This window comes from Rhamphochromis sp. 'chilingali' (assembly GCF_963969265.1).
Source record: "Rhamphochromis sp. 'chilingali' genome assembly, chromosome: 15".
Taxonomy (NCBI): Eukaryota; Metazoa; Chordata; class Actinopteri; order Cichliformes; family Cichlidae; genus Rhamphochromis; species Rhamphochromis sp. 'chilingali'.
This window is the reverse complement of record NC_137942.1, coordinates 36,209,257-36,233,939: the sequence shown is the minus strand read 5'-3', so window position 1 is coordinate 36,233,939 and position 24,683 is coordinate 36,209,257. Positions and strand designations below refer to the sequence as shown.

The 24,683-nt window shown below is 43.0% G+C and overlaps 1 protein-coding gene across 3 annotated transcripts; it reads right to left on the bottom strand.

The window, feature by feature from the left end:
- Nucleotides 1-1,072: 1,072 nt before the first annotated feature.
- Nucleotides 1,073-24,581, bottom strand: lin7b (lin-7 homolog B (C. elegans)). Of its 3 annotated transcripts, none has more exons than XM_080906551.1 (6): nucleotides 24,207-24,581; nucleotides 17,282-17,400; nucleotides 16,478-16,549; nucleotides 11,724-11,933; nucleotides 10,190-10,353; nucleotides 1,074-1,642 (listed from the first exon to the last, which is right to left on the bottom strand). In XM_080906551.1, the coding sequence occupies exons 1-6, from the start codon at nucleotides 24,280-24,282 to the stop codon at nucleotides 1,621-1,623; spliced, it is 663 nt and encodes a 220-aa protein (XP_080762677.1). In that variant the 5' UTR covers nucleotides 24,283-24,581; the 3' UTR covers nucleotides 1,074-1,620. The 3 variants fall into 3 exon arrangements, with proteins under 3 accessions (XP_080762678.1, XP_080762677.1, XP_080762676.1); XM_080906550.1 differs by having other exon boundaries at nucleotides 1,502-1,642; nucleotides 10,167-10,353; XM_080906552.1 differs by lacking the exon at nucleotides 10,190-10,353 and having other exon boundaries at nucleotides 1,073-1,642.
- Between the last annotated feature and the right edge of the window lie 102 nt (nucleotides 24,582-24,683).

Genomic DNA, 24,683 nt, shown 5'->3' with positions numbered 1-24,683 from the left:
CTCTTGGCCTGGGGCTCGGTCACTCAGGCACGGCTGGCTGCCGGCGGAGCTCACGGTCGCGTCACTGCAACTCCCCCTGGCTTCTGCTCCGCGGCTGCTGAGTGAGCCCTCATCTGGGACTCTCCTCAGCTCTTTCTGGGACAGTGGCGTGGCTGCCCCTCTGTTGGTCTTCCTTGGTCTCTTGTGCTCTGGGGGCCTCTGGATGTCTGGAGTTTTGATCTCCTCCATACCTGCTTCACGCCCTGGAGGACGGGGCTGTGGCCCCCCCCACACCCTCTAGCAGATCATTACATGAAGGAACCTTTTAAAAAACAAAAAACAAGCGCGTCCATGCTCACAGGTGTACACACGGGTGATCACACCCACAAACTACACCCTTTTTGGCTCCTACCTCAAAGCACACTGTGTTCTGTTGATCTTATGTGCTGCACAATAATGTTTAACATTTAGTATTTACTGTCATATTCACATATATCATTGTGATGTTGTTTATTCTGTTACTCTTGTTCTCTTCTGCTTGTTTTCTTTTTTCTTTCTCAGCAGGTGATCCAGGTGATTGATATATGCATTTTTTTTCCTCTGCCCGTTCTGTTGGTTTTTGTCTTTTGCCCTTCTCCCCCGTCCCTCTTCTCAGCTGTTTCTCTTTCCCTCTTTCTTTCTCCCCTTCTTTCCCCCAGTCAAGTCTGTCCCGTATTCAGTAAGTGAAAATAAAATGAACAATAAAAGGTGAATCAAATGGACCATTACGGCAAAGCTGGGATGGTCAATTTGGTAAAGTAAATCCGTTGGGCATCTTTCTTTGCCTTTAGACAACAATTCTGATGCAAAAGAGCCAAACGGGACAGGCAAAAAAAAAAAAAAAAGAATTACTGTACCATGAAATCATTAAGGGTAGTAAAGGCAGCCCTGAAGAAATGAGGTTAGCAGGGATGGAAACAAGCGCTGGGAAGAAATGATCAGGTCTGTCGGCATTCCAAGAAACTGGCTCTAGATTGTGTAATTATGTGAGACTGCAAACTTGTGTTATGGGAGGATTGTGCGTGTGAGCACTATGCAGTATAAAAGAATACTAATGCAAGAATATTCATTTTACACTGACTTTAATTCATGGGAAATTTGCCAATAAATATAGAGACAAAAAATAAAATACAAAAAAATGTCAACAATTTCACAAAATGGAACAAGCCATTCACAAATGCCAACACTTAGCCTTCTATCTGGGTCTATCCTGGGAAATGTTTTTTCTGCTACCGAGGTCTACTGCAGAATGTGGACTCTAATCAGAAATGCAGTGTACTATAAAACACTTGAGAATGTGCAGTTTAGATTCTGATTAAGCTACACACCAGAGAGAATATTTGGCCGTATGTAACAGGATGCTCAGGAAGACATCACTCTGGGAAAAGAAATTTACAGGCACGTTCTGACTACAAGCTAGCTCAGATTTTTCATTTGTCTAAGAAAGTGGCACGAGGATCCTAAACTGCAGGTTTCAATGCTTCAGCTCAGGTAACAGCTGTTGGTTGACTACTTCTTTGCTTCCATCCATGGTCTTTCTTCCTGCTGGAGCAGAAGAATCGGGAGGTCTGGATGATAAATCAGATGAAGGCGTTGGGCTGGTTAGCCTCTGGATTCTAGAGATCTGTGGAAGGTGAAAGAATGCATTAACCTACATGGTGATATATGACCACAGCTACACAGTCTATCAGCCAGACCCTATTTGTTATTCAGGTTTATCTAAGCAGCTATGTTGTTGTCACAGGGTAGATCCAGGACATGTTGGAGATATTCCGGTGTGTGGGGATCAGGGATTCTGGGCATTTCTGCTTAGACTGCTGCCCCTGAAATGGAGGGATGGATCAATTTGTGCCACCTATAGTATCTTCGTCATACACCAACTGCTTACTTGATACATATGTAATTCTTTGACATGTTGCATGAGAAAAATAAGGAAAAAAGCATCCAGTAACCGATCCTTTAAGCTCCATTTGTACTTGGTATCTGGACATTCGTGTTTCAGATGGACATCGTATTTGACTATGAGCAAGCGCTGGTGACAGTAGGAACAGGAACATTTCCATTCCAACAACAAACATCCGCAGAAATGGGCTCAAGGAGGGGTAGCCATCTACTGCCACCAGTTCTCTATCACAGACTATCTCACCACTCCGTTTCCCATATGTACGGGGAATGATCCCCCTTTGTCAGGGCGTGTCGATATGACCTTAAGACTCTCCACAGCTATGGTAAATGGCCTGTATTTGTATAGCACTTTTACTAGTCCCCCCTAGGGATCCCAAAGCGCTTTACACACCCAGTCATCCACCCATTCACACACTGGTGGAGGCAGCTACAGTTGTAGCCACAGCTGCCCTGGGGCAGACTGACAGAAGCGAGGCTGCCACATTGCACCATCGGCCCTTCTGGCCATCACCAGTAGGCGGTAGGTGAAGTGTCTTGCCCAAGGACACAATGACCGAGACTAGAAGAGAGATCTGTGTGTGGCATGAAGAACGAGGAGGGCAGCTGGACCGCTGCCACAACAACAGTCTGGAAATAAAGACAATTTACAGTGCTGTGCGTGGGTTCTTTATTCTGTCACAACAGCTTTGAAGTTATTTTATTCCTCCCAGATTGTGTTATCTTTGGTAGTTTTCTAGGACATTTCCTGTCAGGATCCTGGAGCTCCTGACCCAGTGTTGTGAGTTTCTTGTGTCTCAGGGTTTTTGTGTTATGTTGCATGTTCTAAGTTGTCTTTGTTGCCTCAGTTTGTTCTATAGTCTAGTATCTTAGTTTGGGTTTCTTGTATTCTGGTTAGTTTTCTGAGTGTTTAGTAGCCGCCCTCTGTGCCTCTTTTATGTTGGTCTCTGTGTTTCTTAGTTGCTCTGTCTCCCCTAGTCAGTCTGCGTCTGTGTTACATTTCCTGTTTTACTTTGAAGGTCTGTGTCCTACGTGAATGTATTGAGTTTCGCTTCCCTTTCGTCTGGTTATGTCTGATTTCTCCCAGCTGTGCTCCCCTCCTGTGTCTCATTCCCCTCGTTATTTCCCAGAGTATTTAAGTCCTGTGTTTCTCTGAGTCAGTGTCGCGTCGTCCCTCATTGCTGTGTTACTCGCTCCCTGTGTTTTCTTGAACTTAGTGTTCCCAGTGTGGCTTTGTTTTGTATGCATCTTCTTTGCCAGCCAATAAAGCTGTGATTTTGAGTTCATCCCTCGAGTCTGAGAGCCTGCATTTTGGGTCCAACTCCTGCCTGCCACACAGCGCTTGTTGACATTTCCACTACATAAATGGGAGGAAATTATTTGGTTTTGTTGAAAGGGAGGATGTTGGAAAGGCCTGACTTGCCCAAACATATAGTGTGGGTGTGCTGGAAATGTCTCAGTCTGCAAGATCTTTGGCAGAAGTTCAACAGAGGGGTAGTGGGGAGGAGGTTGGGGGCATTGGCTGGACCATTCTGCACTAGAGCCCTGTGCAGGACGATTTTTTCAATCTGGCTGCCAGTGGCGGCTCATTTAAACCTATTATTATTAACTCGTGCTTTTTCCATCCAGATCACAAATGCATGCAGCAGTCTGTACTTTGAAAGCTTTCATCCTGCCAGTGTAACACACACAGGTAGATGTCACTGAACAGCAGCGATGTGAAACTATGAAATACAAGAACTTTGCCACACTTCTCACAAGTCCAGCTCTTTACCTCCTTGGTTCTTAACGATGTTAAAACTTTTCCACTGGTTCACTCCAGCCTTAATTTTGTTACTAACATCAGTTGTACCCTCCATCCTGCTAGCATTCTTGGGACCCCCTGTCAATTTTTAGCCACCTGCCTCTGCCCACAGCATCAGCAACCAACCTGCTCCTGCAAGATTTGTAGCCCTTTTTCATTAGTACCTACTCAGGTCGGCTTGATGTTTTTAGGGTTTTCCACTAGGTCACAGCACATGTTACCAGGTACTTTTTTAGTACCTACTCTGCTGGGTTCCAAGCAATCCAAGGCAATCCGAAAATGTGACATCAAAAGACTGCATGGTTCCCAAGTCTGACAAAAAGCTGAGTCCAGTCCAAGTCCACATGAAGGAAACGGCTTGCCTTTCCGAGTGTTAGGTAGCTTAATCATTTCTAAAAGAAAATAAAGTGTTTGTGTTATTTTAGCCAACATGTAATTGGTGCAGATGGGTTGTATGTGCGCTAAGTCACTGCTGACCTGCTCCCAGGCAGACACATGAAACCTCTGACAGGCTTAGTTGACCCACTCCCATCTCCCCATGCCCACATTCTTCCACTTCTAGCCAAACATTACTGGTATGTCTCCTGCCTGCCCAGTTCCACAAGCTGCACAGATGTAAACAACCCTCAGAGAAGTGGGATCAATGAGTTGGGAGAAGTCATGGGGTTGTTGCCATGTCTCAGTTAAGCTGGGAAAGTCTAACTTACGGTTGGTGAGGAGATGCTGGATTAGATGGTTGTTGCTCATAAGTGTCTGAATGTTTAATAGATTAACAAAGACAGTGGTGTTATCACATGTGGCAGACCGATTGGATAACACACTGAGGTCATTACCCTGACTGGTATTGCATTTTGCAAAACAATGTGGGACTCTGTAGTTTTCTCTGGTCCCCTCCCCAATCAGACCAGGAGTGACATGTTTAGCCGCATGTTCTCCTTAAATTGCTGGCTGTCTGAGTGGTGTCCCAGAAACGATGTGGGCTTCATAGATAATTGGCAAACCTTCTGGAGGAAACCTGGTCTTGTTAGGAGAGACGGCATCCATCCCACTTTGGATGGAGCAGCTCTCATTTCTAGAAATATGGACAAATTTATTAAACCCCCCAAAATATGACTATCCAGAGTTGGGACCAGGAAGCAGAGTTGCAGTCTTACATGCCTCTCTGCAGCTTCTCTCCTCCTGCTACCCCCCCAAAAACCCATCTCCATAGAGACTGTGTCAGCTCCCAAACAGACAAAAAACAAACTAAAAACCAGCAACAAACAACTTAAACATAAACAATTTGCAAAGCCAGAACATCTTACTATTCATCACTGATTGAAGAAAATAAGAACAACCCCAGGTTTCTCTTCAGCTCTGTAGCCAGGCTGACAAACAGTCAGAGCTCTGTTGAGCCAACCATCCCTTTAACGTTAACTAGTAATGACTTCATGAACTTCTTCACAAATAACATTTTTATCATTAGAGAAAAAATTACCAGTAATCATCCCACAGATGTAATATTATCTACAGCTACTCTTAGTACCATTGATGTTAAGTTAGACTCTTTTTCTCTAATTGATCTTTCTGAGTTAACTTCAATAATTACTTCCTCCAAACCATCAACGTGTCTTTTAGACCCCATTCCTACAAAACTGCTCAAAGAAGTCCTGCCATTAATTAATGCTTCGATCTTAAATATGATCAACCTATCGCTAATGATCAGCTATGTACCCCAGGCCTTCAAGCTGGCTGTAGTTAAACCTTTACTCAAAAAGCATCTCTAGACCCAGCAGTCTTAGCTAATTATAGGCCAATCTCCAACCTTCCTTTCATATCAAAAATCCTTGAAAGTGTAGTTGTCAAACAGCTAACAGATCATCTGCAGAGGAATGGCTTATTTGAAGAGTTTCAGTCAGGTTTCAGAGCTCATCATAGGGCTGCTCGATTATGGCAAAAATGATAATCACGATTATTTTCACTGAAATTGAGATCTCGATTATTTGACGATAGAGCAGGGCGATATGGCCAAAAATATTTATCACGATATATATTTGAAAATTTGCGATAACGATATAACTGACGATATAATTGATGCGAGACAAAATACAACTCCACAACATTACTAGCGCAAAAAGACAACCTTCCATTTATTTTCACGTAAACAAGAAGCTGGTTTTTATGTACATTAAAGCTTTATAAAAAAATTTATCAGTGCAAATGCAAATTCCTTGCTGAAAGTTTAACCCAAAGGCATTTCCAGTAGAAATGGGCTGACATATCCTGAGCATAACCATGTATAATATCCACTGAAGTTAAAAAGAGGTGCTTTGCAACATTAAACTGCAGTGTGCAGTACGCATTTTTCGGACCATAAGGTGCACAGGATTATAAGGCACATTAAGCGAAACAAAGCAGTCAGATAAATCAAACTTTATTAAACTCATTCTTCTTGCTTCCTCCACTTCTGTACCATTGATTCATTAATGTTGAATTCTCTGGCAGCTGCTCTATTCCCATGTTGTTGCAGTATATTAATGACTAACCTCGTATTGTGGATGGATTATCTCAGTTGTTCTCCTGACTGAAGTTTGGTCCGTTTACAGTATCCTGCCATGCGATTGCATTTGTCTCTAACCATGAGGAACCTTCACGTTAACTTTTATAAGTGGAAAAGTGTTAGTGTTCGTCCTCCAGCTTCACTGTTATGTTATGCTAACATAGCTGTGTCGCTAGCGATCACGTAGCACATCATTATATACCAGCTAGCCCAACTTCAGTAACCCTACAAACGTCACCACTGTTTAGTTTCCTGTCTTCATTTATGTTGGAAGTGATAGCAGAGCTGTACGTTTGAATGTTTTCAGAAATCTCTCAGTCAGAACATGCTATATCATGCTTAGGTAACTAGCGAAACTAGCGAGCTAACTTCCGCTAGCTTCCTGCTAACTTCTAACTCCGTTAAATGTAATAACTTTTGTTTTCATGGATGCCTGGAAGTTAAACTTTATAGTTACACCTGGTAAAGCAGCAATGCTGATCGTTTTATTAAAGATGAAAGAATTTAGACAGTTTTTAACTCTAAGTGATGCTGCAGTGTTGTTTGACCTGAAGCATACGGAGTTTAGGACCCAGATTACTCCCAGATTTAAGAGCATCTTAGTCCGACAAATACGACAATAACAACGGCCGCTTGCATGTTCTGCAAAAAAATGTGCTTTGTTGTGTATCTGACGGACAAACACCAAACCAGTTCCACATCATGGAAGTTGCACCATTTTTACAAACCAATTCTGGTTCCTCAACAATCGGCCATGTGCGTATGAAAACAAAGGCACTGCGCATGCGCGTTTTACTCCCATTCTATCGCGATATTTCATTTTCCTATCGTTGCCTAACATTATACCGGTATTACCGTGAACGGTATAATATGGCCCAGCCCTATTTGACGATATTTATTTAACCCTTTAAGACCTACCATAGAACCAAGTCCGCCAGAGCTTATATTATTTTTTTACATGTTGTAGTGCCATTTGTGGGAGCATTTCAAGTTGCTATACAACTGTTATAGCCCATATTTTAATAATATGTATGCATTAAGTCCATAGTAATTACATTAATTACAAAAAAGTGCAATAAACTACAAAAAAAATTGAAAATCGTTTTTGTTTTTTGTTTTTTTACATATATTTCTACTTGGAGAAATTTATGAGGCTTATCCCTCAAAACTTTAAATACAAAAAAGTTGCAAAAAGTAGTTTACAACAACAGGAAATTTATTTTGAGTGTCTTCATAGTTTTATTTTGGAGATACAGCAATTTTTATACACTGCAGGAAAAACAAAAAAAACAATCCTATGATGCAAATTTGCAAAGAAAACAGCATCAAAATAAACTATTTCCAGCAGTGCAATTCGAGTTCTAAGCATCCCAGCAACTATTCAGAAAAGTATAGAGTCAAACATGACTTATAAAAACACCAGTATAGGCTTTTAAGGCCTACAAGTAAAAAACTACATTTTCCGCGAAAATGACGTCACTTCCGGTTTCGGGCAGGAAATGCGATAGTTCGCGTTGACGTCTTTTTCAATGTGGGAAGTGTTAAGAACAGCTGATGGATCGGCAAAGCGTGTTTCTGGAGTATTATGTTTTTGTTCCTGCAAGCGCTTTTTATGCGATTTTTGCAAAGCTTCATGTGGAAGGAAACTGTGACCGAGGACAAGCTGATGGCATAAGATGTAAGTACAACTCCTCCGGTTTCATATGCAAAACAAATATTGCGCTAGCTTACGCGGTTCCGGTTCTACAGGGATTTAAAAATAGTTACACAAAACGGAGCGTGCTGCTCTGACCGGCTTTAAAGGGTTAACAATAACAATGTATTGAATAATGACTTTAAAAAATAATATAAAATAGTGCAAATACTGATAACAGTGCAAATGTTTGCAATATAAGAAATAAATGAGAAATGTAAACATCTATGTTTAGTGAACTTTGCAGTGTTGCTCTGTGGTGCAGCTACGACACTGTAGCAAAGTTTACACACTGTGTCTACTTGATCCACGTCTGACTGAACCCATAATGTTTCCACACCACTGAAGTTTTTTTTACCTCTTTTCAACCAACGGCAGTCACTCTCCTCTCCAAATAACTTCTGCTTAGCTTTCCGAGCTTCCCTCGGGTCCTCTTAATTGTTGTGACGCGTGTTGGAAATGGAGAGCGGAACGCTTGATTTACCACACGGAGCAGCGCGAGAGTAAAGCATGAGGGAGGGGCTAATAATCAGCTCAGTCATTTTTAATGATCGTTGAAAGCCCAGATCGTAATCGTGATTAAAATTCGATTAATTGAGCAGCCCTAGCTCATCACAGCACAGAAACAGCTTTAGTGAAGGTTACAAATGATCTTCTTATGGCCTCTGACAGTGGACTCATCTCTGTGCTTGTCCTGCTAGACCTCAGTGCAGCGTTCCATACTGTCGACCATAATATCCTATTAGAGCGATTAGAACATGCTGTAGGTATTACAGGTACTGCACTGCAGTGGTTTGTATCATATCTATCTAATAGACTCCAGTTTGTGCATGTAAATGGAGAGTCCTCTTCACACACTGAGGTTAATTATGGAGTTCCACAGGGTTCAGTGCTAGGACCAATTCTGTTTACATTATACATGCTTCCCTTAGGCAGCATCATTAGAAGACATAGCATACATTTACACTGCTATGCTGATGACACCCAGCTCTATCTGTCCATGAAGCCAGATAACACACACCAATGAGTTAAAGTGCAGGAATGTCTTAAAGACATAAAGACCTGGATGGCCGCTAACTTTCTGCTTCTTAATTCAGATAAAACTGAGGTTATTGTACTCGGCCCTGAAAATCTTAGAAATATGGTATCTAAGCAGATTCTTACTCTGGATGGCATTACCTTGGCCTCCAGTAACACTGTGAGGAACCTTGGAGTCATTTTTGACCAGGACATGTCCTTCAATGCACATATTAAACAAATATGTCAGACTGCTTTCTTCCATTTGTGCAACATCTCTAAAGTTAGAAATATCCTGTCTCAGAGTGACGCTGAAAAACTAGTTCATGCATTTATTACTTCCAGGCTGGACGACTGTAATTCATTATTATCAGGAAGTCCTAAAAACTCCCTGAAAAGCCTTCAGCTAATCCAAAATGCTGCAGCAAGAGTCCTGACAGGGACTAGAAAGAGAGAGCAGATTTCTCCTGTTTTGGCTTCCTGTTAAATCCAGAATTCAAAATCCTGCTCCTCACATACAAGGTCTTAAATAATCAGGCCCATCTTATCTTAATGACCTTGTAGTACCATATCACCCTATTAGAGCACTTCGCTCTCGCTCTGCAGGCCTACTTGGATTCCCATGATGCACTGGGTGTTTCTTCTTCACTCACTATGTGTTAATAGACCTCTCTGCATTGAATCATATCTGTTATTAACCTCTGTCTCTCTTCCACAGCATGTCTTTATCCTGTCTTCCTTCTCTCACCCCAACCAATCACAGCAGATGGCCCCGCCCCTCCCTGAGCCTGGTTCTGCCGGAGGTTTCTTCCTGTTAAAAGGGAGTTTTTCCTTCCCACTGTCGCCAAAGTGCTGCTCATAGGGGGTCATATGATTGTTGGGTTTTTTGCTGTATTATTGTCTTCATGTTATTGTGATTTGTCGCTGTTTAAATAAAAGTCCACTGAATTAAATTCAATCTCATATGCATCTAATTTTAAACATTTGAGATGTATTTTGTGTTCTGTGAATAAAATCTAAGAGTTTATTAGATGCGCAAATTATCTCTTTTATTTACACTGGTGGTGTATTGTGTAAACACAGAAAAACTGCCCACTGTCCTTGACAATGGTCAGCTGACTAGTTGCCACACTCAGGATAACAGCAGTGTGTATCCAAACATATGATTATATGTATGGGTGCACACCACATACAAACATGCTGACTGCAGACTAACGAGTAGCTGGTGTGCTGCTGTCGTCTCCGGGCGCTCCTTATCTTCTCAAAGCGAGCCTCCATTTCCTCCAGCACCTTCGGGGTGTAGCGGACCACCAACTTGACTGATCCCTGTGCAGCCTTCAGCAGCTCAACAGCCTTTTCATGGTGCTCACCTTCAACACTCTGCATGAAGACCAACACAAAGCAAAAGTCTGACATGCTACAAGAAGCCGTTTCTTCCGACTACGTTTACTCTTTACCCATAAAGTGAACGTCTGATGACCTCCCCTCTACCCAGCGACTGGAATAGGTTGTGGGTTTTTCCGAGGGTTGCCCTGGTAAGCTGTACACACAGAGATCACCCTCATTAACTTCTGATGCACACCCACTCATTTTGTTCTGGAAGGGGACAGAAGCTGCTCCGTTCAGAAGAGAGAAACAAGAATGACTTCTTATCAACACTTTCCAGGAGTGAAAGGACAGTGCTAACCTGTTTCAGCTATGACGATGCACTGACATGCACTTCTACAGTATTCCTTCATTTTAGAGAGATGGATACACTCTCATGTTTTCACATCTCTTGTCACGTATGGCTAGAGTACCTCTCCAACCTCCCAGTGATGTGGGCAGGCAGCCAGTTCTACCTCTCAGGGTGCCAGTAACCTGTTCTTATGGTTACATCTGAGTCATATTAAAGTGACTGATGGAGGATCTTTAACACCTTCACTATCAATGTTGGATAAGGTGAGTGAACGAGATAGAGATTATAGGTTAAGAGCAGTCTTTTAAGTTGCTCCACTGCATTTAAGAATAATTTAAAGCTGTTGCACAGATCCTCTACATCTTTCTCAGCATGTCAGCATAACAAACACTGCACCATCCACACCTTTAGGAACTCAGGGTGAACCTCATCCACCCCAGAGGCCCAGCCACCACGGAGGTGTTTAACCACCTCAGTGATGGACGAGTCGTCTCTCCTGTCCCCAGCCTTTGCTTCTACAGGAGACGCATCAGTGGGCTTAAGGAGGTCCTCAGAGTATTGAGTCTGTCGTCCCATTGTCCCAGTGGGAACAACAGTGAGATCTGGAGGGACCTGACAGGAGGAATGGCCCCCGAACCCCACCCAACACACTTTGCACCTGACCCCTGCAACACCTTATCCAGGCCAACAGGTAGGCTAAACGAATCAATTAGTATCAAACAGTATCAATTATTTATATCAATTATAATATACTGATGCTGTATATTCATGTAGATGTTCTACTGAACATACATAAAGTACAAAATGAACTAGAAATGATAATAAATGTGACTGTTGATGCGCCTGACCTAAAAACAAAGTGTAAATGTGCCGTATATGAAGAAATGTTCTTGTGTTATTTTTGGATTTACAAATTCTACAGACAATGGTTTTAAATGGGGTCTTGAAACTGGATAAATACTTGTAGTTAACACTTTTAAAATAATTCCAGGATTCAGTGACTGCTTCTGGTCTTCACGCTGTGTGCACCTCTCCTCAGCAGGTTGTAAGTGGGCTTCTGTGATCCTCTTACCACACCATTGACAGAAAGTAGCTGGTCTCCTCTCTTCAGCCCACCTTGGCGGTCAGCCACTCCTCCAGGGATGACTCTTGAGATATAGATGGGAGAGTTTTGCTCTTTTCCACCCATGATGTTAAAGCCCAGTCCCTCTTCTGTCTTGGGCAGTTCTACCACCCTTGGGTGGGCGTGCCCCTCACTGGCTGCAAAGGCTGCCACTGTGGCCTAATCAGAGAGGAAACCACATGATGAGCAAAACAACAAGTTCTATTTCACATCACATCTCCAGTTACCTCTATTTGTTACACAAAACAGAGGATCTGACAGTACACAGGTGGGAGGACAAACATATGCTGCATTCAAAGGATGCAATACAAAACAAGCTATTTTCCCACAGTGGTAGTGTTAAATGTGGGCCTGTTTATAGACAATCTGAGTAACTCATAAAGTCCACAGCATGTCTTTATCCTGTCTTCCTTCTCTCACCCCAACCAATCACAGCAGATGGCCCCGCCCCTCCCTGAGCCTGGTTCTGCCGGAGGTTTCTTCCTGTTAAAAGGGAGTTTTTCCTTCCCACTGTCGCCAAAGTGCTTGCTCATAGGGGGTCATATGATTGTTGGGTTTTTCTCTGTATCTATAGGGTCGACCTTACAGTATAAAGCACCTTGAGGCAACTATTTTTGTGATTTGGCTCTATAGACATAAAACCGAATAGAACTGAATTATATACATAATTTTAATAAAAATGCATAAATAGTAGGGCTGCACGATTAATCGTTAGAAAATCGCGATCTCAATTCATACTTATGTGCGATCTCATTTCCAAATGACAACGATTTACAAAAAAAAAAGAAGACGACGACGATTGTACCGCATTTTGATCCGGGACGTAATCTGCACGGAAACAAGCGCTCACTCTTCCTGCTCAACAAATGACAAGGACGGAGCCTTATACCACGTGATACAGAAGCTGGCTGCTAAAATTGACTGTGTGCACGTTAGCATGTGCTACTTCCGGTGCAGAAACTCCTGTGGGGAGCTTTGTTTCCGGTGTCCTATTCACGCCTTGTTTACGGTCCAAAACAAGTTTAGCAAATGAATGAATCAAGCAGCGATTTACATTTCTATAGATGTCTCGGGCATTTACCCAATATATCTGTAAATGATGTTTGTGTAAAGTTGGTCAGAAGGTTCCTTTGTGAGTGCGCATGCGCCATTAGCATGCTGCCTGCTGTAACCCCTAATTTCCCTCGGGATGAATAAAGTATTCTGATTCTGATTCTGATTCTGATGTTCATCGACTTGTCGATATTTTTCCCCCGCGCCTCAGAACAAAAGAGAAAATGGATTCAAATGTTATATTTCTCAGCTGTCCCTCGTTTATCGCGGGTGTTATGTTCTAAAAATAACCAGCGAGAGGTGAAATCAAGGAGCCAATTTTATTTTTTGACAGTGCAAAACGTTTTGTGGACATCGTGGACATACAGTACTACACTTCAGAGTCACACTGCCAGCGATCGATGCAGCGATTCTGTACTGTACAGGAGAGACGTCACGGAGATCGTCTGCAGCGATCAGGACACAATGTGACGTAAAAAAACGTGCAAACTTGCACTAAAAAAATCTGTGAAACAGCGAGGTGAAAGGTGAACGTTATAGCGAGGGACCGCTGTAATTTTGAAGGTAAGTCACAACATACCCTTCATAAATAATAATGTATAGAAACCGTTACCAGCAATCATTCATTTTTGTGTGGCTTTTTTCACGGTTTGTTAACATGCTGTGTAGGTGTGTACTTGACTAGCTGATATCGACATAACAGGGAAACATCTGGTTTGACTGTTCTTCAGCTGTAGTTTGAATGCTGAACATTTGCCTGTTTAAATCATAAGACCAGTCACTATACAAAGATGTGATTCTGAATGTGGACGATGTGTCGTCTGCTGCAGTGATGCAGTTCTGCTTGTGTTGAGCGATGTAAACAACTGATCGATCTAAACGCTTTAAACGTCAAAATTGATCATTAGATTTTTTATGACACAACAGCGGTGAGTGTTCCCACCTTCTGCTCTTTGTAACTTAACGCCATCTTTCTGTTTTCGAGTTTTGGACATGATTTTGGAGGATATCTTCACAGTAGCGATTGACCGCAAAGTAAAGCTACCGGAAATGTACAACCCCACATCCGGTCTCAAACCAGGAAGTTAGCATTTTCTCATGCACAGGGTCAATTAGCAGGGAAAAAACAACGGAGAGCACGTCAGGGATGACGAGAAAGTGACTGGAGAAAATCCGTCCCGGTCAACCACCCAAACATCAATAACGGAACCTTACACAGCGCTTCCCTATACACGTCGAACTCCCGCAGGCACAAAGAAATTACGGAGGCTATCACTTATCACCTGACCAAAGATATGGCTCCATCAACACTGTGCAAAACGAGGGATTTAGGAAAATGATCAACACCCTAGACAAACGCTACACAGTGCCGTCCAGCAACTATTTTTCTATTGTTGCACTACCTGCTCTATACACGCATCGTCGAGCAACGGTGGAGACGGAATTTCAAGCAGTACATTTTCGGCAACGACAAAATGTGAGACATTTGTTGTTTTTATGTTTATTTATTGTTTTTATGTTCAGTCTCAACTGTTACGAAGTTGATGTGCAGTTAATAAGTGCAATAAATATTTATATTGGAAAAGAAAATCGTGAGAAAATCGTGATCTCAATTCTAAGCCAAAAAATTGTGATTCTCATTTTATGCAAAATCGTGCAGCCCTAATAAATAGATCAAATATACTAAAATAAATAATGAAAAACAAACAGCACAAAAAGGAGCCTATCCGGTTGTTCAGTCTGACGTCACTAGCCGTGTCTGGGCCTAAACTCCGCTGCAGGTCCATATATCAAACGATCACTATGGCATTACTGAGAGTTGAAAAACTGTCTAAAGTCTTTCATCTTTAATAAAATGATCAGCGTTCTGCTCTACCAGGTGTAACAATTGAGTTTAACATCCAGGCATCCATGAAAACGGAATTTATGACATTTAACAGAGTTAGAAGTTAGCAGGGAGTTAGCTCGCTAGCTTCTATCTAAATACAATATAGCATGTCCTGACTGCGGGGTTTTGGAAACAAATTCAAACGTACAGCTCTGTTATCACTTCCAGCATAAATGAAGACAGAAAACTAAACAGCAGTGACGTTTGTAGGGTTACTGAAGTTGGGCTAGCTGGTATATAATGATGTGCTACGTGACCGCTAGCGACACAGCTATGTTAGCATAATATAAACAAGCTAACTTTTTTTCCACTCGATAAAAGTTACCGTGAGTGTTCTCAGTGGTCAGGAACAAATGTAATCGCATGGCAGGATGCTGTAAAAGGACCAAACTTCAGCCAGGAGAACAACTGAGATAATCCATCCACAATACGAGGTTAGTCATTCATATACTGCTGCATGGGCTGGGCTGTAGTTACATCCTAAGGTTTTAAAAACTGAGCTTAAATAAATGATTAGCGGTAATAAAAGCCGAGGGAGGTCAACAGTGATCACTGACTGTTTTAGGAGCTTTTTGAGATTAAATAGAAGAAAATACATAACATTAAACATGTTAACAACACAAAAGCCATATTAAACGCAGACTACTTTAGGCCCGGAAGTAGGATTCGTCACGTCATCACTTAACAATCGGATAGAGAGCATGTGTGGTAGAAATGCAAATATGTTTCTAACAATAGTAAATTCTGATTGCAAAAGCTGCCAGAAAAGAGGAAAGGAAAGGGAAACAAAGGAAGAAAAAACCCAGACAGAGAGAGTAAGGACACAAAACATGAAGTTGCTCAGCATTTCAAACTGCTGAAAGTAGACGTCAGGAAGAGCACACTGTGGAGCCGGCTAACCAGCCGAGCATTCGTCCTCACATGGCACCGTGACAGGCTTTTAGAGGTCAAAGGCTTAAGGAGACAAAGATATCCGTCAGAGGCAAACTCTGGAAGGATGTCAGGTGGTATTCTTCAGTGCAAATTCATGTATTAAACGCTGCATTCATCTGTAGCATTTCAAGATTCCCTTCAACTATGCATCCTACTGTTTCAGTGGGAGATGCACGATCACTACATCTTCACTTGTTTTGAGCAAAAACAAATTCCACACTCTGCCACTCTGGTGCAAACCTTTCATTTATGGGGTGGCTGTGGCTCAGGCGGTGGAGCAGATCAGCCACTGACTGGAAGGTTGCTGGTTCGATCCCTGGCTTCCCCTAGTCTACATGCCAAATATCCTTGGGCAAGATACTAACCCCAAGTTGCTCACCAATGCATCCATCGGAGTGTGGATGTAGATTAGTTTGCACTTAAGTATAGAAGGAAGTGCTTGTGTGACTGGGTGAATGAGGCCTGTTGTATAGCTGTGAGTAGAAAAGCGCTGTATAAGAATCAGTCCATTTATGACAGAGGTCACCATATTCCAGCACTGCAGGAGTGCTGCACTGTTAATCCCATTTAACTGTACTACTTTTGTTAAAACATATTTATCAGTTTAACAAATGCATACTGCACTGTTCTCAGTATCTCAGTGTCTGCTCAGTACAGTTAAATATTCCAATGTGTAGTCAGATTTTTCCCACTTTGACTAAAGATGCCACTACAGTGTGTGTAGTGGCATTAGCAGAGCGTCGTAGTCTAAGAACTACAACACTGCTGTGGTTTGCAATCACAAACAGCCCAAATCTCTAACATAAAGCTGCTTTGTCATTTGTAATACCTTGGCTGTTGCCTGTGCTCGCACCTCTGGTCCTCCAACAATGTCTAGAGTGTCATAGAGCTGCTCATAAACCTAAGGACAACAAAGCAGAACAAAGGTGGCTCAGACTGGAGTGTAATGGGGATGTAGCATCACACAGTGCAGTAGATACACAGACAATGGATAACACTGCAAACATCCATGATAAATTCTATTATTAGCTAAATATAAGAAACTGCACCATGTGCTTTCAGTCAGTCTTTGATAACAGCTTCAAGGCTCACACTTATTTACTTTCTGTTATCTTCTTTACTATTTAGTTATTCATTAAGTCATTAGTTGTTACAGTCATTAGTTATCTAACTTAACTTTTTAAATGCAAGTGTTGCCAAGAACGCCAGCGTGGTGGCTGGTTGCTCGTTCAGCATCAGATTTTAGTAAATGGCCTCAAACTTAAAGTGTAGTTTTCACTGATTGGAGGCTAAATATGTGGCTGCAGCTCAGGAGGCAGAGCAGCTCATGTACTAATCTCTACTGAAGGCTGTACGGCCAGTGTGCTGAGGCCCAGGTCAGAGTCCAATCCACGGTCTTTACTGCGTATCGTCCATCTCCACTGCGCCACCATTCAATAAAGACAAAAATGTCCAAAAAGAAAGGAAGAAAGTGCACATGTTCTCACATGGGTCATTTAAAAAAGTCTGAGATGATTAAATGAAAAGAGTTGCTTTTAAACAGACTGTGAGGACGTGACAATGCTCACTTTATGCACCGGACATTAGGAAAACGATTATTAAACATTCTTTTAAAAGGGCCGTGGCACTTTACCTCTCTGATGGCAGCGCAGAATTTGCTCTGTAGGACTCTCTGCAGGGCCTGCAGTTTGGGAGGAGGCAGCTCACCAGTCCGCTGCAGCCGGTCCAGCAGCTCGATCACCCTGCATACATCTAACCCACAACACACACAAGCCAGGATTAACAACACAGCAACACAACACTGTCTGTGGACACTACAGACCCTCCCACAGTCACAGGATGCATTTCCATGAGGTGAGTGGGAACATTTCTCCAAGTGGTGAAGACGGCCGCATGAAGGCATCTACTGCCTTTCTATCCATCCCCAAAGGTTCTCAGTTGGATTTGGATCAGGGGAACACACAGGATGGTCCAACAGGGTGATGTTATTGTCCTAGAAGAAGTCTCTTGTCCTGCAGCATTGTGTACTGTAGCATTGTCCTGTTGATAAACCCAGTGGTTACCACACAGACGAGGGCCCTCAGTCATGAGGGACGCTCTCTGCAACATCTGGACACAGCCAGCAGCTGTTTGACGCCCCTGCACCTCCTGAAGCTCCACTGAAGGAAAAAGCACCCCAGGCCATGATGGCGGGAGACTACCTGACAGAAAAGGACAATGAATCCACATTCGGCCTTTTAAAGGCCATGATCCCACCAAGAGGAAGGATCATGGCTAAACTGGAAACGTGGACCCTCCTGGGGTGATTACCAACACGATGTTAAACCCTCTGAAGCTCTACTGGAAAATGTGAATATGGAGCATTTTGGACGAGGCCTGAAGCATGAAGAGTTGGTACATGGCACCAGGCCCTGGCATGATTCACACCTACTGTAACACAGGTGGCAAAGGCACACACATTCTCTACTTAAGTACACAAACTAGTGTACGGGGAAAAGAATTACAAATCACTACACTTTCTTTTGAGCGCTCCAGTAGCTACATGCTGCTGCTGCTCTGAGTTTTACTGCTCTTTGTGGACACGACCGAACTGAACAAGACGTACGCAGATGTTTGACAGTACACTGCTCATGCTGTTTTTATACTAGATGATATAAAGTTAGCATGAAGGTGGAATGAATCTCACCATCATCAGCTTAACTAATCCCTGCTACACTTGATGTAACCTAACTCTGACCATAAGCACCACAGGTACTGTGCACCCGTCACACGCTGTTCTTCATCACAGTACAGCAAGCTAACCTGTTCATCCTGCAAGCAACACTTAAATAACAGCCTATTTTGCTTCTCAGCAGATTTCTCCATATGAACAGACACATCACATGTATAAACCTAATTTAAAAACACAAGGACTCACATGTAAGCTTTACATTTCCCATTTATCAAATACCAATTCAATTTTATTTATACAGTACCAAATCACAACAGCAGGGGACGGGGCCTGATTATTTAAGACCTTGTATGTGAGGAGCAGGATTTTGAATTCTGGATTTAACAGGAAGCCAAAACAGGAGAAATCTGCTCTCTCTTTCTAGTCCCTGTCAGGACTCTTGCTGCAGCATTTTGGATCAGCTGAAGGCTTTTCAGCGAGTTTTTAGGACTTCCTGATAATAATGAATTACAGTCGTCCAGCCTGGAAGTAATAAATGCATGAACTAGTTTTGTACTCTGAGATTACTTATTTACTTATTACTTTTTAAAAACATGATACCTAATCTGAATACGTAATAAAGCGACAGACCTTTCAGCCCAACTCTATTTTTCTGCATAATCATCATATCAAATTGAATCAAATGGAAAAGTCTCTTTTTAAAAATTGTTTTATTAGTTTTAATCTTTTAACTTCATGCACATTGCATCAAGCAAAAATTTAATTATATGTTACAGTCTTTCACATGAAGAAATTTACCATTTAAACTAGAGCTGGGCGATATGAGATTTTTTCATATCACGATATGTTTTTTTCATTTCAGGCGATAACGATATCTATCACGATATAAGCCAAATAACTATATTTGTAAGATTTAAATGTGCCGTTGCTCACAAGTGAAATGTGAAATAATCAGCAGCTTGTTTTGATTTAAATATTTATTTCCCATAATAAGTTAAACAGGGTAGATGTACTTAAGGAACATGAGACTTTTTCAGATAAATAAAGGCAAATATTGCAAACTACACAAAAGGCAGCCGCTAAAGCGTTTAAGTTTCAAAATAGAACAAATGAAACAGACTAAACTGTCAATTCCACTTAGAAACAAAATATTAATTCTAAAAATAAATCTTAGTTTGTTTTACAGAAGAACAGACAAAACTGACTAACTTTTGTCAATATCAAATAAACTGAGAACTAAAAGGAAATTCTCAATCTCTCCTTGTTGTATAGCTGAGCTTTTCAAACAGTTTTAACAGTTACTTTAGTCTGACAAAAGCCGAATGACGAATTAGCGCTTCCAGTCAGAGACTGAGGCTACGTCCACACGTACACGGGTGTTTTTGAAAACGGAGATTTTCCGTTTTCGTTTTAAAAAATAATCCCGTCCACACATAAAGGCAGAAATGAAGGAAAACGCTGCTATGAACATGCCAAAGCAGCAGGTGGCGCTAGATTCCTAACCGTGCAGAAATGTTGGCCAATCAGAAGTCTAGAAGCCTCGGTGGGAAAAAGTAAACAAAGCTGGGGCATAGAAGCAGAACAGAGTCGTATGTGTGGAGGGACAGTAACTGTGTGTATATGTAAGCATTTAAACACTGCAGAGAGTAGAATTAACAGTATTGTAGAAATTCATTTCACCGAAACAATAACGTGGCGCACAGTGTGACGCATGCACCAGTTTATTGTATTTCCAGACTTGCTTTCGGCACAATTTACAGTGCAGCTACTCTGTTTTTTGTCAGACTTGAAATAGCCGAAATACCTCCACACTACGGAACTTCTATGGCTCTTCCGTTCGACAATCTCTCCGGCGTTGGAACCATCATCTGTTTTCTCTTCGGTCACGCTCGGTTGATTTTTCTAGTCGGCACACTCATTTCCTCCATTACCCGCTGGCTGCTTCCCAAACAAACACACGTGCGGCTTGGCACTTGTGCTGTACGTAACAAGTCACGCGACGTGACGCTGCGGCTGTGATTGGTTCGGCTCTGCGCTACTTAATTTGGATTGGCTGACCTTTTTTTTTTTTTTTTTTTTGTTAAGAGGACAAGAGCGGCGAGGTCTATCGCGATAGTTTAATTTCTCTATCGAGTAAAAGTTATATCGCGATACATATCGTTATCGTTCTATCGCCCAGCTCTAATTTAAACCTATGTTCTGCATATTCCAGCATATCAAATAAAATAATGTTTTGTGTTTACACTCTTTCAAATAGATGCAAGTAAAACTCAGCAAATAAATGAATAAAATCAAAGATTCAGCAGCTCTTAAATCTATTGTCACCTGTTTAGCAGGAGTGGGGCGGATCCCTTAGTAATCTTTTACTTTACTCGTCACTTGAAAAAAGTAATCGGATTACAGTAACGTGTCACTGCCCATCTCTGCTCAGCATAACATGGAAGCGCCTGTCAGGCAACATAGTGGCTAAGATGAACAGACAGAAGGCTCAATACATGAGCAGGCCACAGAGAGGAATCGGCAGGAATACCAGAGGCGCAACGCATCAACCAATGGTAGACGGAGCAGTTTCCAGAGCCCTGGGAGCTTGAGGGTCCTGCACAGCATCTCTGTTGTTCCTAGGACTGCGCTCTTCTGGACAGAGATCCAGAACCTCTCTGCACTGAATCACACTTGTTATTAATCTCTGTCTCTCTTCCACAGCATGTCTTTATCCCGTCTTCCTTCTCTCACCCCAACCGGTCACGGCAGATGGCGCCTCTCCCTGAGTCTGGTTCTGCCAGAGGTTTCTTCCTGTTTCCTTCCTGTTGAAAGGGAGTTTAAAGGGGTGAGATTTCATCACTCCCACCCGAGATTGGGTACTTCGCCCCAAGTGTGATGGAAGAAGGATTGTTGAGTGCACTGATCCTGAAAAATAGGATCATGGTAAAGCTTGAAACCTGGATCTTCTGTAGATGGTTAATCAAGACTACATGAAGTACCCTCAGAAGATCTACTAGACGATGTGAACAGGGTCCAGTAACCATCACAGTGACATATATCAAAGACAGGGTCTCCAGTATAAAGTATTGGACAGCACCAGAACCTGACATGGATCACGCCTGCTGTCTGAAGAAGCTGACTGCACTCCATGAGCGTCTGGCAGCACAGATGAACCAGAGAGAAATCCGGAATGGCTAACCAAAGGCCAGACAGTCCTGATCCTCAAGGACCCCCAGGAGGGACCGGTCCCCTCCAACTACCGACCAATAACCTGCCTCAGCACCACGTGGAAGCTCCTGTCAGGCGTCATAGTGGCTAAGATGAACAGCAGCTACTGGTAGATCGAGCAGTTAGCTGAGACTACAAGACCAGTCTGACCAACCTGTGCACTGCCTGGATTGATTACAAAGAGACCTATGACTCGATGCCCCACACCTGGATCCTGGAATGCCTAGAAGAGCCTTCATCAGGAACTCAATGGGGATGTGACAGACAGCACAGAGGCACTAATCATGGCAGCACAAGAACAAGCTCTGAGTACAAGATCCATAGAGGCTGGGGTCTATCACACCAGGCAAGACCCCAGGTGCAGGCTGTGTAAAGATGCCCCAGAGACAATCCAGCACATAACAGCAGGGTGCAAGATGCTAGCAGGCAAGGCATACATGGAACGCCATAACCAAGTGGCCGGCATAGTGTACAGGAACATCTGTGCCGAGTATAACCTGGAAGTCCCGAGGTCAAAATGGGAGACGCCCCCAAGGGTGGTGGAGAATGACCGAGCTAAGATCCTGTGGGACTTCCAGATACAGACGGACAAAATGGTGGTGGCTAACCAACCGGACATAGTGGTGGTAGAGAAACAGAAGAAGACGGCCGTAGTGATCGATGTAGCGGTTCCGAATGACAGCAATATCAGGAAGAAGGAACACGAGAAGCTGGAGAAATACCAAGGGCTCAGAGAAGAGCTCGAGAGGATGTGGAGGGTGAAGGTAACGGTGGTCCCCGTGGTAATCGGAGCACTAGGTGCGGTGACTCCCAAGCTAGGCGAGTGGCTCCAGCAGATCCCGGGAACAACATCGGAGATCTCTGTCCAGAAGAGCGCAGTCCTGGGAACAGCTAAGATACTGCGCAGGACCCTCAAGCTCCCAGGCCTCTGGTAGAGGACCCGAGCTTGAAGGATAAACCGCCCACAGGGGCGAGAGGGGGATTAAAGAAAAAAAATTGCTGGAGCCACTCACCTAGTGCTCCGATGAGGGGTTTATGTATATGTACGTGTGTATATATATATATATATATATATATGGTTTTAATAGTAGGGTGATCATTGGCAGTCTTCACAGAAGAAGTAGTTCTGAAAGAAATCATAAATTCTTTGACCATTCTTATAAATAAGGGGGAAAGAGGTCTGCAAAATGTGTTTATGTTACCTCCTGTCTCTTTCACTAACGAGGCCCTCACCCCGTCAGCTCCAGAATAATAACCACTCAGATAATATTGTAAATATAAAATAAAAAGACTAACATGAGGAGCCTATAGTCTATAGCGCTCCTCTCGGCAAAGCAAATATTTTTGACACAACCAAGTAGTCAGACGATGATTCTACTTCTTAAAACTATTGGACAGGTCAGGTATAAAAACCAAAACAAAACGTTTAGCAGCTTCACTGCACTGTGTTTGCACACGGGACTGAAGAAGATAACAGAGGAATTATACCTTTAATTAAATATTAATTAAGGATCCAAGCACCCATTTCACACCTTGACTCATGTAATGAAGCACATGATAGTGGGTCACCCACTGGGATAGATACCTGGGGCTGTCCACCCAGTCTTAGAACTGACAAAGCTTCTCAGATGAGACGTCTTCAAGAAACTTAAAGAAGTCCAGTTACATTTTTCCCCAAGCTCCTTAGACTACCGTGACCTGGATGACTGAGAACCTACACAGATATGATGTTAAGCTGCTTTAATGATTCCAAAACCAATTTTGATGAGTATTTGGAATATCTGTCCTGCTGGAACATCCAGTTTTCTTCACTTGAGGTTAAGTTGAAGACGTTACTCCATCCTCTTTGTGTGGATATACCAGTAGCACTTGCAGCAAAACATCCCCAGAGCACGATGTCACCACCATGATCCACAGCATATGTGTATACAGGTATATGTAGCACAGACTGTACAGTATCCCACACACTTTTGATGCTTCATCCATGGCTGTTTGATCAGTTTTACCAGTGTGAACCTGTGTATTATATTGAAAACATGGGCTAATTTATTTATCTTTGACACTACAACAGGTCATCCCACTAAGGAGGGTTGCTTTTGAAGGTGGTGTTGTAATTAAAGAGTTTAAAAAACTGAACGTGTCTGCGAGCAGCGTTCACAGTAACTGAGAGGTAGGCGTGGCACTGGGGACCGAGCCCCCCTAAAGGTTACGTCCTAGTCACCCCTGCTGCGCACATCATCTAAACTGTTTCGTGGTTAAATTATTAACTTGTGTCGTTAGGGTCTGTGTGCATTAACAGACGTCGAACACGATCCTCCTCACCGACTGGATCATGCGCTGATGGATACTCAGCATTTTAGGCCCAACCAAGCTCCATACCGCTAAAGACGCAGGAGATGGGGCCGTAAAACCCAAAGAAGCCGACCACAGCAAACAAACGTGTCAGTGTAGGAGCGGAGGCGGGGCCCAGGGACGTGTACATCGGTACCTTTGTATGCATCAGACAAGCCAACGATCATCGTTTCGCCTTTGTTGTGGAATCAGACTGCGAGCACGTCTCCCACACACACTGCATCTGCTAGCTACGTTACCTCTCTCCAGGGTTAGGGTTAGCTACCCTGCTAGCTACGTTACCTCTCTCCAGGGTTAGGGTTAGCTACCCTGCTAGCTACGTTACCTCTCTCCAGGCACAGCGGTTCTGTCATGGCCGCCATGTCTGCTTCTTTAGCCGGGTGGTAGTACGAGGACATCATCGCGGACTCGGTGCACACTGATCCAACGAACACCTCGTATGGCCGATTAATGTTGTTCACAGCAGTGCGTGGCCCATCGTTGCCCACGGCCTGCTTAGCATCGTGAGTGGAGCTTCGAGACTACAACCTGACGCAGCAGCTCTCCTCCAGCTGCGGCTTCAGTGCGCGAAGCAGCGATGTCATCTACGCAGGACTCATGTGCTCCACGCACTGACACAACAAAGGACATCCCTCACACACTTGCAGTATCTGCTGTTGTCTGATGGGCGTTTTTAATATTTATCACCCAGCTGAAAGGCTGATAGAGCACTGCTACATGTGCTCTGGATATCCTGTAACTGGCCTTGTTGGTCTGGGGTGACAGGTTTGTAAGAACTGATCGGAGACTACGAAATAAAACA

What these genes read in the sequence shown, in the direction of transcription:
- lin7b (XM_080906550.1), bottom strand. Translation starts at nt 24,282, where the DNA reads ATGATGTCCTCGTACTACCACCCGGCTAAAGAAGCAGACATGGCGGCC. An exon ending in ACCGCTGTGCCTGGAGAGAG is followed by an intron (nt 17,401 to 24,206) that starts GTAACGTAGCTA and finishes GTTGTGGGTTAG; the next exon opens with ATGTATGCAGGGTGATCGAG. An exon ending in TACTTTCTGTCAATGGTGTG is followed by an intron (nt 10,354 to 11,723) that starts GTAAGAGGATCA and finishes GTCTTCATGCAG; the next exon opens with AGTGTTGAAGGTGAGCACCA.